Genomic DNA, 11,526 nt, shown 5'->3' with positions numbered 1-11,526 from the left:
TCAATGCGACAGTTTTTTTTGTGCTTGTTTTGCTTTCCAGTATTTCATTTAGCATTTCTAACGTGCAAAACGATTTAATTTTATTATTTATTTTTTAGGATTTGGAGTCATTCTTCGTTTAGTCTTTTAGAAAAAGAGTGTCTTTAATCTTTTATAGAAACAAAGATATTTGAAATTGAGGTGGGTTTTTTTGTTTTTAGTGTTACTAACAGTTTAAGAAAGAACTTTTAACTCTTTAGAAAGTTCACCAAACAATGTTTAGGCTAATGATTCAGTACCGATACACTTCAAAGATTCATTGAAAAGATTCGGTTGTTCGCGTTATTGGACATCCCTAGTTGTCGTAGCTACCATGTTTCTGAAAGTGTTTGGAGGCGTGTGACGGTTTTGTTTTGCTGTGAAAAATAAAATAAAAATAAAGATATATATATCTGTCGGTTTAAAATTATAGCTCCAGTTCTAGAAATTTCCGCAAACAGCTTTCTTTTCTATTTATGAAGATTTTTTGCATAATAATTTTACATTAAGATAAGACGAATACTCAGGAAACCTGTCGAAAAACCTGTCCGAGGTTTGTATAGACAAATTGTATATTGTTAATTTATTATTACTATATTCTTATATCCCTGCTGGGGAAAAAAAAACCCAATAGAAACTCTCATATAATTTGTATTGGTTTTAATGGAAACTGTAATGGTCCCTGTAGGTCTTTACTGGTAATTTGTTGCCTTCTATTGGTGGCATGTTATGCCTAGAGGATACCATTAAGGACCAAAAATGTTAATGGATAGCTGATGGTTTGTAATGGTATTTGTAGCAGAAACCATAAGAATTTATGTGATGGTTTCTATTGTTTTTTTCCCCCCCTTCCAGCAGGGATGTATTAACCTACATGGGTTTAGGATGAGATTTTAGGCGATATCACCCATTCCCTTTTAAATCAAGATCTAAATGAATAAAAACAGGACATTTTGATTTGATTTGTACAGTAAAATAATAAACAATTGAGTACTCTAAGGTGCAAATGGTAGCGTATTGTTTACTTATCTATCCTATCTATCCACAGTGCTGTGAAAAAGTATTTGCCTCTTCCTGATTTCTTCTGTTTTTGTGTATATCTCATACTAAATAGTTTTAGATCTTCAAAAAATTACAAAAAAAAAAAGAAAGAACAATGCAACCTGAGGAAACACACAGTACATTTTTTTTTAATTTAACACCTATCACCAATGTGAGAAACTAATTGTCCCCTTAAACTTCCAATCTGATTGTGCCACCTTTAGCAGAAATAACTGCAACTGTACATTTCAGATAACTGGAGAGCAGACTTTCAGTTACTTCTAGGACTGGGATTTACTCCTATACTTTGGATCATTGTCTTGCTGCATAATTCAGTTGTAACTGAGTTTCAATTTATGGACTGAAGACCGAACATTCTCTTTTAGGATTTTGTGGTAGAGAGCAGAATTCATGTTTCCCTCAGTGATCGCAAGTTGCCCAAGCCCTGAAGCAGCAAAGCATCCCCACACCATCACAAGACCTTTTAACCAACTTCATGCTGTTGAAAAAGTTCTATTTCAGCAGAAATGTTCAACAGAAATGTTCAATAAAAATGAAACTGGAAAAAAGAGAGAAAAATTTCTATTTAAGTGTTGATTTGATTGAACAGGGTTATTCAGTATTAGTATCAGCCTGATATCATCAGAAATTGCTGGATTGGATATCAGATGGGAAAAGAGAATGAATCCAATTCTGAATCTAAGATGCTATAATAACATACAAAAATGTGGTATTGTGCCATTTCTACTGTAAATTTCATTTTATTTTATCCTAAGGATATGCAGATCTTTTCACCTAACTGTATAAAATTCAGTGTAAAATGTTTATTTCTTATCTTAGATGGACATCTCAAATGAATCAGAACCAAAATGCCTATCTTCTCAAGAACCTGCCATCCAGAAACTCTTTGGCTCCAGCAGCATTTTCAAGACTCCAGAGTTCAAACGGGACAGACATATGCATGGCAACCTTATTATAAAGGATAAAGCAAATACTCAGTGAGTTGTTTTTTTTTGTTGTTGTTGTTTTCACAGATATTTTACAGCAATTGTAGTTGATACAAGTATATTGACTTGGCTTGTGTGTTTTGCAGTTATCAAGCAGGCATGGAGGCTGTAGATCAGCTAGACTTTGAGAGGGCTGTCACTAGCTTCACAAAAGCCATAACACTTCAACCAGAACAGGTAGATGCAGTAATAAATAGTAATACAGTCATGTATATTTAGATAAGTGTACATCATTATCTCTAATATATATTCCTATGAAGACTCAGCTTTATGTAGCGAGAGCAGAGGCCTATCTTCAGCTGTGTGACTTCAAGTCTGCAGCCCTCGACTATAAGTATGTCTGCTACCTGGAACCACAGAAAAAGGCTTATTTTCATCGCCTTGCCTTCATTTATTACCTGCAGGTAACTATAATGGATTCATAATCTAATATAGTAACACATAATATAATCTTGAGTCGTAGGATCAGTTAGACAGATTATTGGTATTTATAACCATTATATAGCTTTTCTTTAGAAGAAGGAGGTATGAGAGGTAGCTGTGATAGTTTAGGATTACAGCTCCCAACACTGCCAGTAAATACAAGTTAGGATTTGAGTTTGTGTATGTTCTTTATACCAACAGGGCCAGTGTTATTGTGACCAGGGAATGTTCTTCGAGGCTTTGGAGTCTTTTGCCAAAGCAGTTGAACTGAAGCCTGGCTTTAGACCTTATCACATGAGAAGGTTTGTATACCCTTGGGGCCATCTGTTGTTAAACCTCAGAGTGCTGTAAAACCTTGTGTTCATTTTAAAATAGAAATAAATTAGTGAGATTCTCAAAACATCTGACTTTTTTATGATGTAAATCTCACCCACCAGCAGGGGGAGCTGTAAGTCTATTAAAGACTTCTCTATTACAGTTGTTCTGAGCCTCCATTTAAGTCCTCTATCTTGATCCTAAAATGGGAGAAAAGTGAAATTTTGTGTGTATGTTGTACTTGGTGTATACTCTTATCATAAATAAAACTATCCATAAATCTCTCCATAGCTTGGCATGTCTGACTGTACTAGGTCGTTACGGTGACGCTATTCGGCTGGTCACTAACTGGCTCGAGAGTGACACGCCATCCGCTGACCTCTTCACTCTAAGAGCGCGTCTACACCACCAACTCAATCAGGTCAAACCTCTCACTTCATTACATGGAAAGTAAAGTTTCAAAATGAAGCAAACATTTGAATGAAAGGAAAAGCTTCTGTGTTATGAAGTTCATCTCAAGGTGACTGCTCCTCCTCAGCCCATGCTATGTTACTATGACCTGAAGGCAGCTCTGAGGCTTAATCCGAGCTGTCCGGAGGCACGGGCCTTGCTGGAGATGATGGAGCAGGGAGCCGAGTGCTCTCACCAGCAGGCAGTGAATAAAGCTGTGGAGGGAGCGCTGTCTGATGCCCTGGGAAAGATTACCACAGCTCTAGAACTGAATCCGGAGAATGCCCAATATTACATTTTTAGGTGAGGTGATACTAACACACTGTTTGAGTTGGGTCTGCTAAATGTTTTACTACTATGTTATTTTAGAATGAGAACGTACACAACTAATGGGATCTGAGTAAAATCATCCAAAACCATGTAACTTATAACAAGATGACACAGGCTCCAATATCAACACTTTGTAAATGCAAGAGGTATAGTGTCAAGTCTTCAAGTTTGGAAGGCTTTGTACTTTAATGGTAACATGATTAGCATTTTTTGTGTCATTAAGTTCAGTACATGGTGATATATGAAAATAATTTACTTTTGGCCAACATTGATTATTTTCCACTAACAGCATGTCCCCATCATATTTTATTTCATACATGTAAATATCTTATGACTTACAATTATGTATCTTCACAGAGGGATACTGTACCGCAGACTGAAAGACTTCACTGCTTCCATCGAGGATTTAATGCTTGCTGTGGAGTTCAGAGATGATGGAGCAAAACATCCTGAGGGAGAAAAGCCTGAGGAGTCTAAGGATCTGGAGCAAGATGCTCACATCCAACTAGTACTCACTTACAATGATTTTGCGGTCCACTGCTTCACCCAAGGCTTCTACAGCGAGGCCACCATGCTTCTCACCAAGGCCATCCATGAGCAGAGAGATGAGAGCCGGCTCTTTATCAACCGAGGAGGTATGAGTAAAGGAGTAGACACAGCGCGTTTAGACTATATACATTGTATATTGGCTGCAGATGAAGTTAATGAAGTTAATGTTAAATGATAGACTTTTCAAATTGAAAAGTGTTTTCTGATTTAAACCTGTAGGACATTTCTCAGTAGGAAAATATATTTGATGTATTTGACAATACATTCTACGTAAATGCAAGAATGTATTGACAATACATTACAACATAATTCATTTCCATTTAGATTACTCATATGTGTTTTTGAAATCAATCGCTTTTATTTATTTAAGGTCAGATTCACCAGGCAAAACCATTGCTCAATTTGTATACCCATAACCATATTTCTTTTACTTCAGATTGTTTCTTTAGACAGAAGGAGTGGCTTTTTGCGCTGGCTGACTACCAGCAGGCTGAGGAGTTGGACCCCCAAAATGCAACCATTTGGCTTCGTCTGGCTGTTATTCACAACACACTGGGACTGCACAGTTATGAGAACCTGTGAGTTTACCTGATCTATTAAAGTATTACACATACTATCTTAAACACAGTGATTATTTGTTGAAATGTTTATTTCATTTTATCATTATTTAATTTTTATATTAACAACTAATTCAACTGGGACTTGTATGGTGGACGCTCCATATAAACACATTTTTAAAAAGAATGTGTAATTGTTAATGTAGTGAGGTTTTCTGTGATGAGACATTTAGTTAACATGTATGGAAGGAGTCTCCAGTGTGAACATTCAGAGGAAAAGTTCTTGCTTTAAGTTTTGTGACATGGGAAGGTCTTTGCGCTTTACGGTTTCTTAGTAAAATGACAAGCTTTATTTTTTTGTTTTGTTAACTTGAAGAGATAGATTAGAGTGATATAATCTAAGTGATAAAAGGAGCAGTGTTAATTATATATCATTTTTAAAAAATCATGAATAATAACATTCTTTAATCAATAAAAAAATGTTTAGTATTGGCAAATTACTGTGGTGTAAGAGGAATAAACATTTCAGGACATGCAGTTATTGGAAAACAATCAACTTCATGGTAGTAACACATCACACCACCCTGTTGCTGACAGTATCGTGTTGTGTTTTATATTTAATGGACATCTTAATATTGATGACCTATTGAAATATTATACACTGACTATTGTATATTCAATTTGGCACTTATTATGACACTTATTCTTGTGTAACATACTTAGGAATTTTCAGGAAGCTGTAGACAAGTTTTCTGTGGCCATTAAGTACAACCCTGGAGTAGCTCTGTATTATGGGAATCGGGCTAAGGCTCACAGCAGAATGCAGCGTATGGAGGAGGCAACGCAGGATGCTGTCTGTGCTCTCATCTTAGATCCTGCTAATGATGAGGCAAGTTCATCTGCACCTCTTCATCAATGCAGAATGAAGAATAAGCTTGTAAATGAAAGAACACAGATTGTGATTGGCTAGTGCACAACTGCATGTGAAACAAAACTATTGTTTTGTGGTTAATTTTAAAGTTCAGACTTTCAGCTTTATTCTAATGGTTCATTCATTCACATTTATCCAAAGAAAATTACAACTGACACAAGACACAACTGAGCACTTTAGGGGGTCAAGAGTTTTGCTCAAGGACCCAAAAGTGTCAGGTTTGTACTGGTGGGATTTGAACTCACAACCTTCTGATGAGTAACCCAAAACTTTAATCACTGAGCCACCACTGCCACAAGGGTGGCATAAAGTGGTTATAAGTCTACACACCCCTGTTGAAATTGCAGGCTACTTTGATTTAAAAAATTAAACCAGGATATATGACATGAAATCTTTTCCCACCTTTAATGTGATATATCAACAAAATTCAAGTGAAAAACCAATAGAAACATTTTAGGAAAAAAAGAAAAGAAAAAAAACTTACAATAACCTGATTGCACCACTGTGGACACCCTTTTATAACGGGCGTGTGACTGTGCTCAGAATTAATCAGTCACATTCAAACCAATGAAGGTATATGTTTGCCACAAAAACAAGTTAGCTTATCACCCTAAGAACACCATACCCACTGTGAAGCATGGTGTTGGCAGTTTCATGCTATGCTCCAAATACCAATCTATTTTGGCACAAAACCTGCAGGCCTCTGTTAGATAGCTGAAGATGATGAAAAATGTCACTTTCCAGTATGATAACAACCCAAAAAGTCAAGAAAGGAACGAATTCAGAGGAAGAAGATCAAAATTTTTGGAATATCAAAATTTCATCTAGATCTAAATCTTATTGAAAACCTGTGGAATGACTTGAAGAGGGTTGGGACACAGAAGATCTCCTCGCAATTTGATAGACCTGGAGCATTTTTGCAAGGAAGAATGGAATAAACTTGCTAAATCAAGATATGCTACGTTGGTAAACTCTTACCCAAAAAGACTGAGTGCTGTATTACAATCAAAAGGTGCTTTAAAAAGTATTAATTAAGCAGTGTGCACACTTATCCAACCAGGTTTTTGTGAGATTATTTTGATCTTTTTTCCCTCTTAAATACTTCTATTTGTTTTTCATTGTTGCTATTTCACTTTAAAGGTGGGAAAACATCTGACATAACTGATTTTGGTTGAATTTTTTAAACCTTTTTAAAAATCCTGCAATTTTAACAGGAGTGTGTAGACTTTTTTTTTTTTTTATCCACTGTATTTACTGTATATAACACTCTACCATTTCAAGGGACAGTAAGTATATGTATAGATTTACATTCTTTTTATTTATGCATTTGGCTCACACCTATACAAGTCGATTTATTAGTGAGACAAAATCCATTCCAAGCAGCTGAACAGCGGATGGTTTAAGGCAGCAGTCTTCAGTCTTATCTGTAAAGGTTTTCATTCTAGCCAAATGAAAGCCACAACTAACAGTTCTTTAAAGACTGATCAAATCATTAAACAAGCTCTTTGTCGATAAGATTAATGACTCATTGCTCAGTGGCTTAACAGAGTCTGTCTGGAAGTGCTGGGATTTGAACTCACCACATGTCTCATCTTCAGAATTTTTGTCCATAGTTTTTAGTAACTTTTCCATTAAAGCTAAAAAGCCATTCACTGAAGCATTTTGAAGCATTTGTTTAGATGTGAATATTTCTGAGATGCTCCTGTGTACTTCAGAATTCATCCTATTGCTGCAATTGGTCCCCTCATCATCAGTAAAGACAAGCAATACAGTTTAACTGGCAGTCAAACTGCCGATGTCACCATGCTTCATAAATGAGGTGGTATGCTTTGGATCATGATCATTTTCTTTTTTCCCTCCAGACTTTCCTCATTCCATCACTCGGGTACAGATAAATCTTTGTCTCATCTATCCATAATATTTTGTTCCAAAACTCAACAAGTTTTTATGTACTGGCAGACTGGCCTTTTTATTCATAAGGCTTAATGTTTTGGCTGTGTGGCCTTTTTATTCTTAAGGCTTAATGTTTTGGCTATGTATATAAGTGATTTATTGTGATTTTCCAGCCTTAAAAAAGGTCTGCTTTACTTTAGTCCTTATGTTGAAAGGCAACATAAATAGAATCCAGATTCAAACTCCACATCTAGAAGCAATGCTGGACGTTCATTTAACTCACTTGTGTGAGGACTATAAGGAGCCAAATGCTCATTTGCTCCTGGTCCTCTGAAAGAAGAGGGTATGTACAAAAGCACTACGGTATACGGAAAGTACGGTTCATCTAATAGAAATGTTCTTAAATTAAGTTGACATTTTGTATTTTAATGTCAAAGACACTGCTGGATTTCAAAGTATGTATAGAGCCAAAAAACGTGGTGTCATTGTCCAATTATTTATGAACTGTAAGAATGAAATAATTCTTTGAGTAAGTACTGGCATGGCATGAATTGTTATGTGTAAGCATATTATTAAACATTGAAGAGCAAGATTGAGCATTCATGGTTAATATAATGGAGGAAAAAAAAAGAGAAAATAAAAGCAAGCCTTATGCAGATGAAATGTGTATCAAATGTGTTATGTGGTGTGTGTTATTCTGAATGTCTGTGGTCAGCTCGTCCCTCTGCTGCTCAGACTGTTCCCAGGCTGCTCTCTGTCAGATGTCATATCCAGTGACACCGCTCAAACAGTCAAAGCTCAGCTGATGGAACGGATCCAGACCTGGAAACTAGCAGGCTTTCCTGTGTCAAGGTGGGAAATGGTTTATTTTGGTTTATGTGCGCATATTCACACTTAACTCACAGAATTGTTTCTGTATTCTGTACCACTGTGGCAAAATTCATTGTGGTTACCTGTATTCGCTAACTGCTGCCTCTGCATTTTCAGGCTCTCCAATAAGCTTGAGAGGATGGTCCTCACACAGGACACCGACAGCCAGTTGGAAACAGACTCTGAAAATGCCTCAAGCAGGGAGGATGTGGACGTGAGATTTAAAGCTGTTGCAAACACTCAAGATCCGGTCAGGACCAAGGAACAGGTATCCCAACTGAATGGCTAGCCACTCATCTAACTGTCAGAAATGGAAATTAAATAAACACTGCTTGTCTATACTCAGTAGCATAGCTCTATTGTTAAACAAAGACAAATTCTTTCCATTCCCTCTTATATTTGCTAAATGGATACCCATTAAACCATGAGAAGTCTACAAATATTAATGGTAATCGCAATGTTTTATATTAGGTGAGTGAAGCGGTGAAGAAGCTCCTGCATCAGAGGCAGTCTCTAAGTTACACTGGACCTCGCATTGCCCCTCTTTGCATTACACACAACTTAGAGCCAGCTGCTTCCACTTCTAAGCGTCCATACTCCTGGAGGAACTTTGGAGGCATGGGCCTTAACTGCTAACATCATGTCTGATAGTAGAAGTAAACTTACACTGGCTCATATGAAATGTCCTATGAGTCTTATGGATGATTTTAACCTGAATCACAGCCATCATTATGATGGAGCTGGATGCATCCAGTCAGATTCTTGTAGTGTGCAGATGCTTATATTTCATTGTACTTGAACTGCAGATTTACATGCATGAGTAGAAAATGATCATAACAGTCTAACTGAAAAATAATTAACAAACTTGAATATACAGTATGTAACCTGTAAAACATGTAAGGAATAAAATTGATCAACAACAGAGTAGTGTCATACTTTTACCAGCCCAAGGTTGATTCTTTGACAGCACATTCCGAAGTGTTTTATTCCTCTTATACAACAATTTGCCAAGGATACTTTAATATTCAATGACACCTGCCCACGGTGCCAAAACTACTAGTAACTGGTTTGCTGGCCATGGTATTACTGTGCTTGATTGGCCAGCCAACTCGCCTGACCTGAACCCCGTAGAGAATCTGAGAGACACCAGACCCAACAATACAGACGAGCTGAAGGCCGCTATCAAAGCTACCTGGGCTTCCATAACACATCGGCAATGCCACAGGCTGATTGCCTCCATGCCATGCCACACTGATGCGGTCATTCATACAAAAGGAGCCTGAACAAGTATTGAATGCATAAATTAACATACTTTCCAGAAAGTCGACATTTCTGTATTATAAATTCTTGATTCTAATATTTTGAGATACTGGATTTTTGATTTCCATCAGCTGTAACCTGTAATCATCAAGATTAAAACAAAAAAGGTTTGAAATATTTCACTTTATGTGTAACGAACCTAGAATATATGAAAGTTAAACTTTTTGAATTAAATTACAAAAAAAATCACGATATTCTCATTTTTTGAGATGCACTTGTATATATATATATGTATATATATATATATATATATATATATATATATATATATATATATATATATATATATATATATATATATATATATGTAAACATACAAGTTTCTGTGAATGAGCTGTTACCCACAAATCAATGATGTACTTTATAGACAGGTCTAAAAAAAAAAGGGGGGGGGGGGGGGGACACACACAAAGTAAACAGTTCATTGCTGTATATAACTATTTCTGTAACTCTCCTTCATGAGTTTCTTTGAACAGTGGAGAGATTTTATATACTGAACATTTTGTTTTGCAAACTGAGCTAAATAAATGAGAGGTGCTCTTCAGACAGCTGCTGTGGCTATAACAAAGCCGCACAGTGTGTGAGTCTTCTACATGTTTGTTCAGGGAGAAACATTTGTAGAAAAATAACCTAGGTTTTTGGAAGATCGTTCCTTAATTATGCTGGGTCCATGGCTAGCTCAGTACAGTTGCGAGAGGTCTTGTTTTGTTCAGAGCAGCTGTTCTTCGGCGGCTGGGAGAGCAGCTGAGAGAGAGAGAGGAGGGAGCTGTGATGCTGTCTAGAAAACACCCCAACAGCTGATCCCAAGTCCCTGTCAGAAACTTCCATACAACCTCAAACAAATGGTGCAACACATATTTTGAGTCTCTAGAGAAGAGCCCTAGACTTTTTGGCACACTAACAATAGAGCATCACTTATCATATGGTGTCTGTAATTCAGATTTTTTTTTTATGCCCTTGTCCAAGATGATAGCATTCTTCTCTGGAAAATGTAGACATCAGTTATAATCTGTAATTGACCATCCAGTCCAGTCCAGTCACTGACAAGGGGACTGAACAATAGTTCAGCTGTCAGAAGAATAAATCACACAGTTCATGGGACTTAATGCGCCTGCTGTGTACAACAGAGTCAAAGAGTCAGGGCTTGTTAAAACTCTCTTATAGACTTTGACCATAACCGTAGTACAGAAGCAAAACTACTAGCAAAATCATTTTGATGTTATCCTTCTTGCCAGATCCCAACAAAAATAGCTTCATTTAAACAGACATAGCAGGATTAAGTTAAGTGAAGGCTTTTCACTGTCCAAAATATTTCAAACTAGGATAGAGAAGTACATAAGTGCATTCATCAGAGGCTAACATGAATAATCTTCTATGATAGTCAATTAAGGCATGGATGAAAGCTCTGGCTTTTGGGTTGCAAAGCTTAAGAACTGTTCCAGCTCAGTGCATCCAGTCTGCCAGCTCAAGTCTCCATCTTGTGCTTCAAGCAGGTGTACCCATCAGATGGTATCAAATTCAAGTTGTCACCCAGAGTGTGACTCATGCCACCATCAAATGTGTGGTGAAATTGTGATAAGAAGGACCGCTAAAAGGATTGAGGGGTTATAGATAGACGATTGAACCTTTGTGAGCTTGGTGGAGTTTAGACAAACTATGCAGTACAGTAAACAGTAAAACAACCATTACAAAGGAACCAATTCATAATTTGCCTTTGCGTTTAAAGCGGTATAAATACACGGTTGTGTAGTTTTTTTTTTTTAAGATCTGGTTTTGTCTTGTAGGTCATTGCAAGCTTCTTGGAGATCTCACTACAGTTCTG

The 11,526-nt window shown here is 36.8% G+C and overlaps 1 protein-coding gene across 2 annotated transcripts; it reads left to right on the top strand.

Moving 5' to 3' along the window:
- The first annotated feature begins 3 nt into the window (after positions 1-3).
- Positions 4-9,297, top strand: LOC108256018 (tetratricopeptide repeat protein 16). 2 transcript variants are annotated; one of them, XM_017452483.3, is made up of 13 exons: positions 4-180; positions 1,900-2,057; positions 2,153-2,243; positions 2,327-2,470; positions 2,691-2,791; positions 3,096-3,225; positions 3,343-3,557; positions 3,942-4,219; positions 4,570-4,711; positions 5,414-5,579; positions 8,230-8,366; positions 8,502-8,652; positions 8,856-9,297. In XM_017452483.3, the coding sequence occupies exons 2-13, from the start codon at positions 1,900-1,902 to the stop codon at positions 9,018-9,020; spliced, it is 1,878 nt and encodes a 625-aa protein (XP_017307972.1). In that variant the 5' UTR covers positions 4-180; the 3' UTR covers positions 9,021-9,297. The 2 variants fall into 2 exon arrangements, with proteins under 2 accessions (XP_017307972.1, XP_017307971.1); XM_017452482.3 differs by lacking the exon at positions 4-180 and adding an exon at positions 219-571.
- The last annotated feature ends 2,229 nt before the right edge of the window (positions 9,298-11,526 follow it).

The sequence above is a fragment of the Ictalurus punctatus genome, chromosome 22 (assembly GCF_001660625.3).
Source record: "Ictalurus punctatus breed USDA103 chromosome 22, Coco_2.0, whole genome shotgun sequence".
Lineage (NCBI taxonomy): Eukaryota > Metazoa > Chordata > Actinopteri > Siluriformes > Ictaluridae > Ictalurus > Ictalurus punctatus.
Note: the sequence above shows the minus strand (reverse complement) of the source record. Positions and strands in the feature narration are given on the sequence as shown.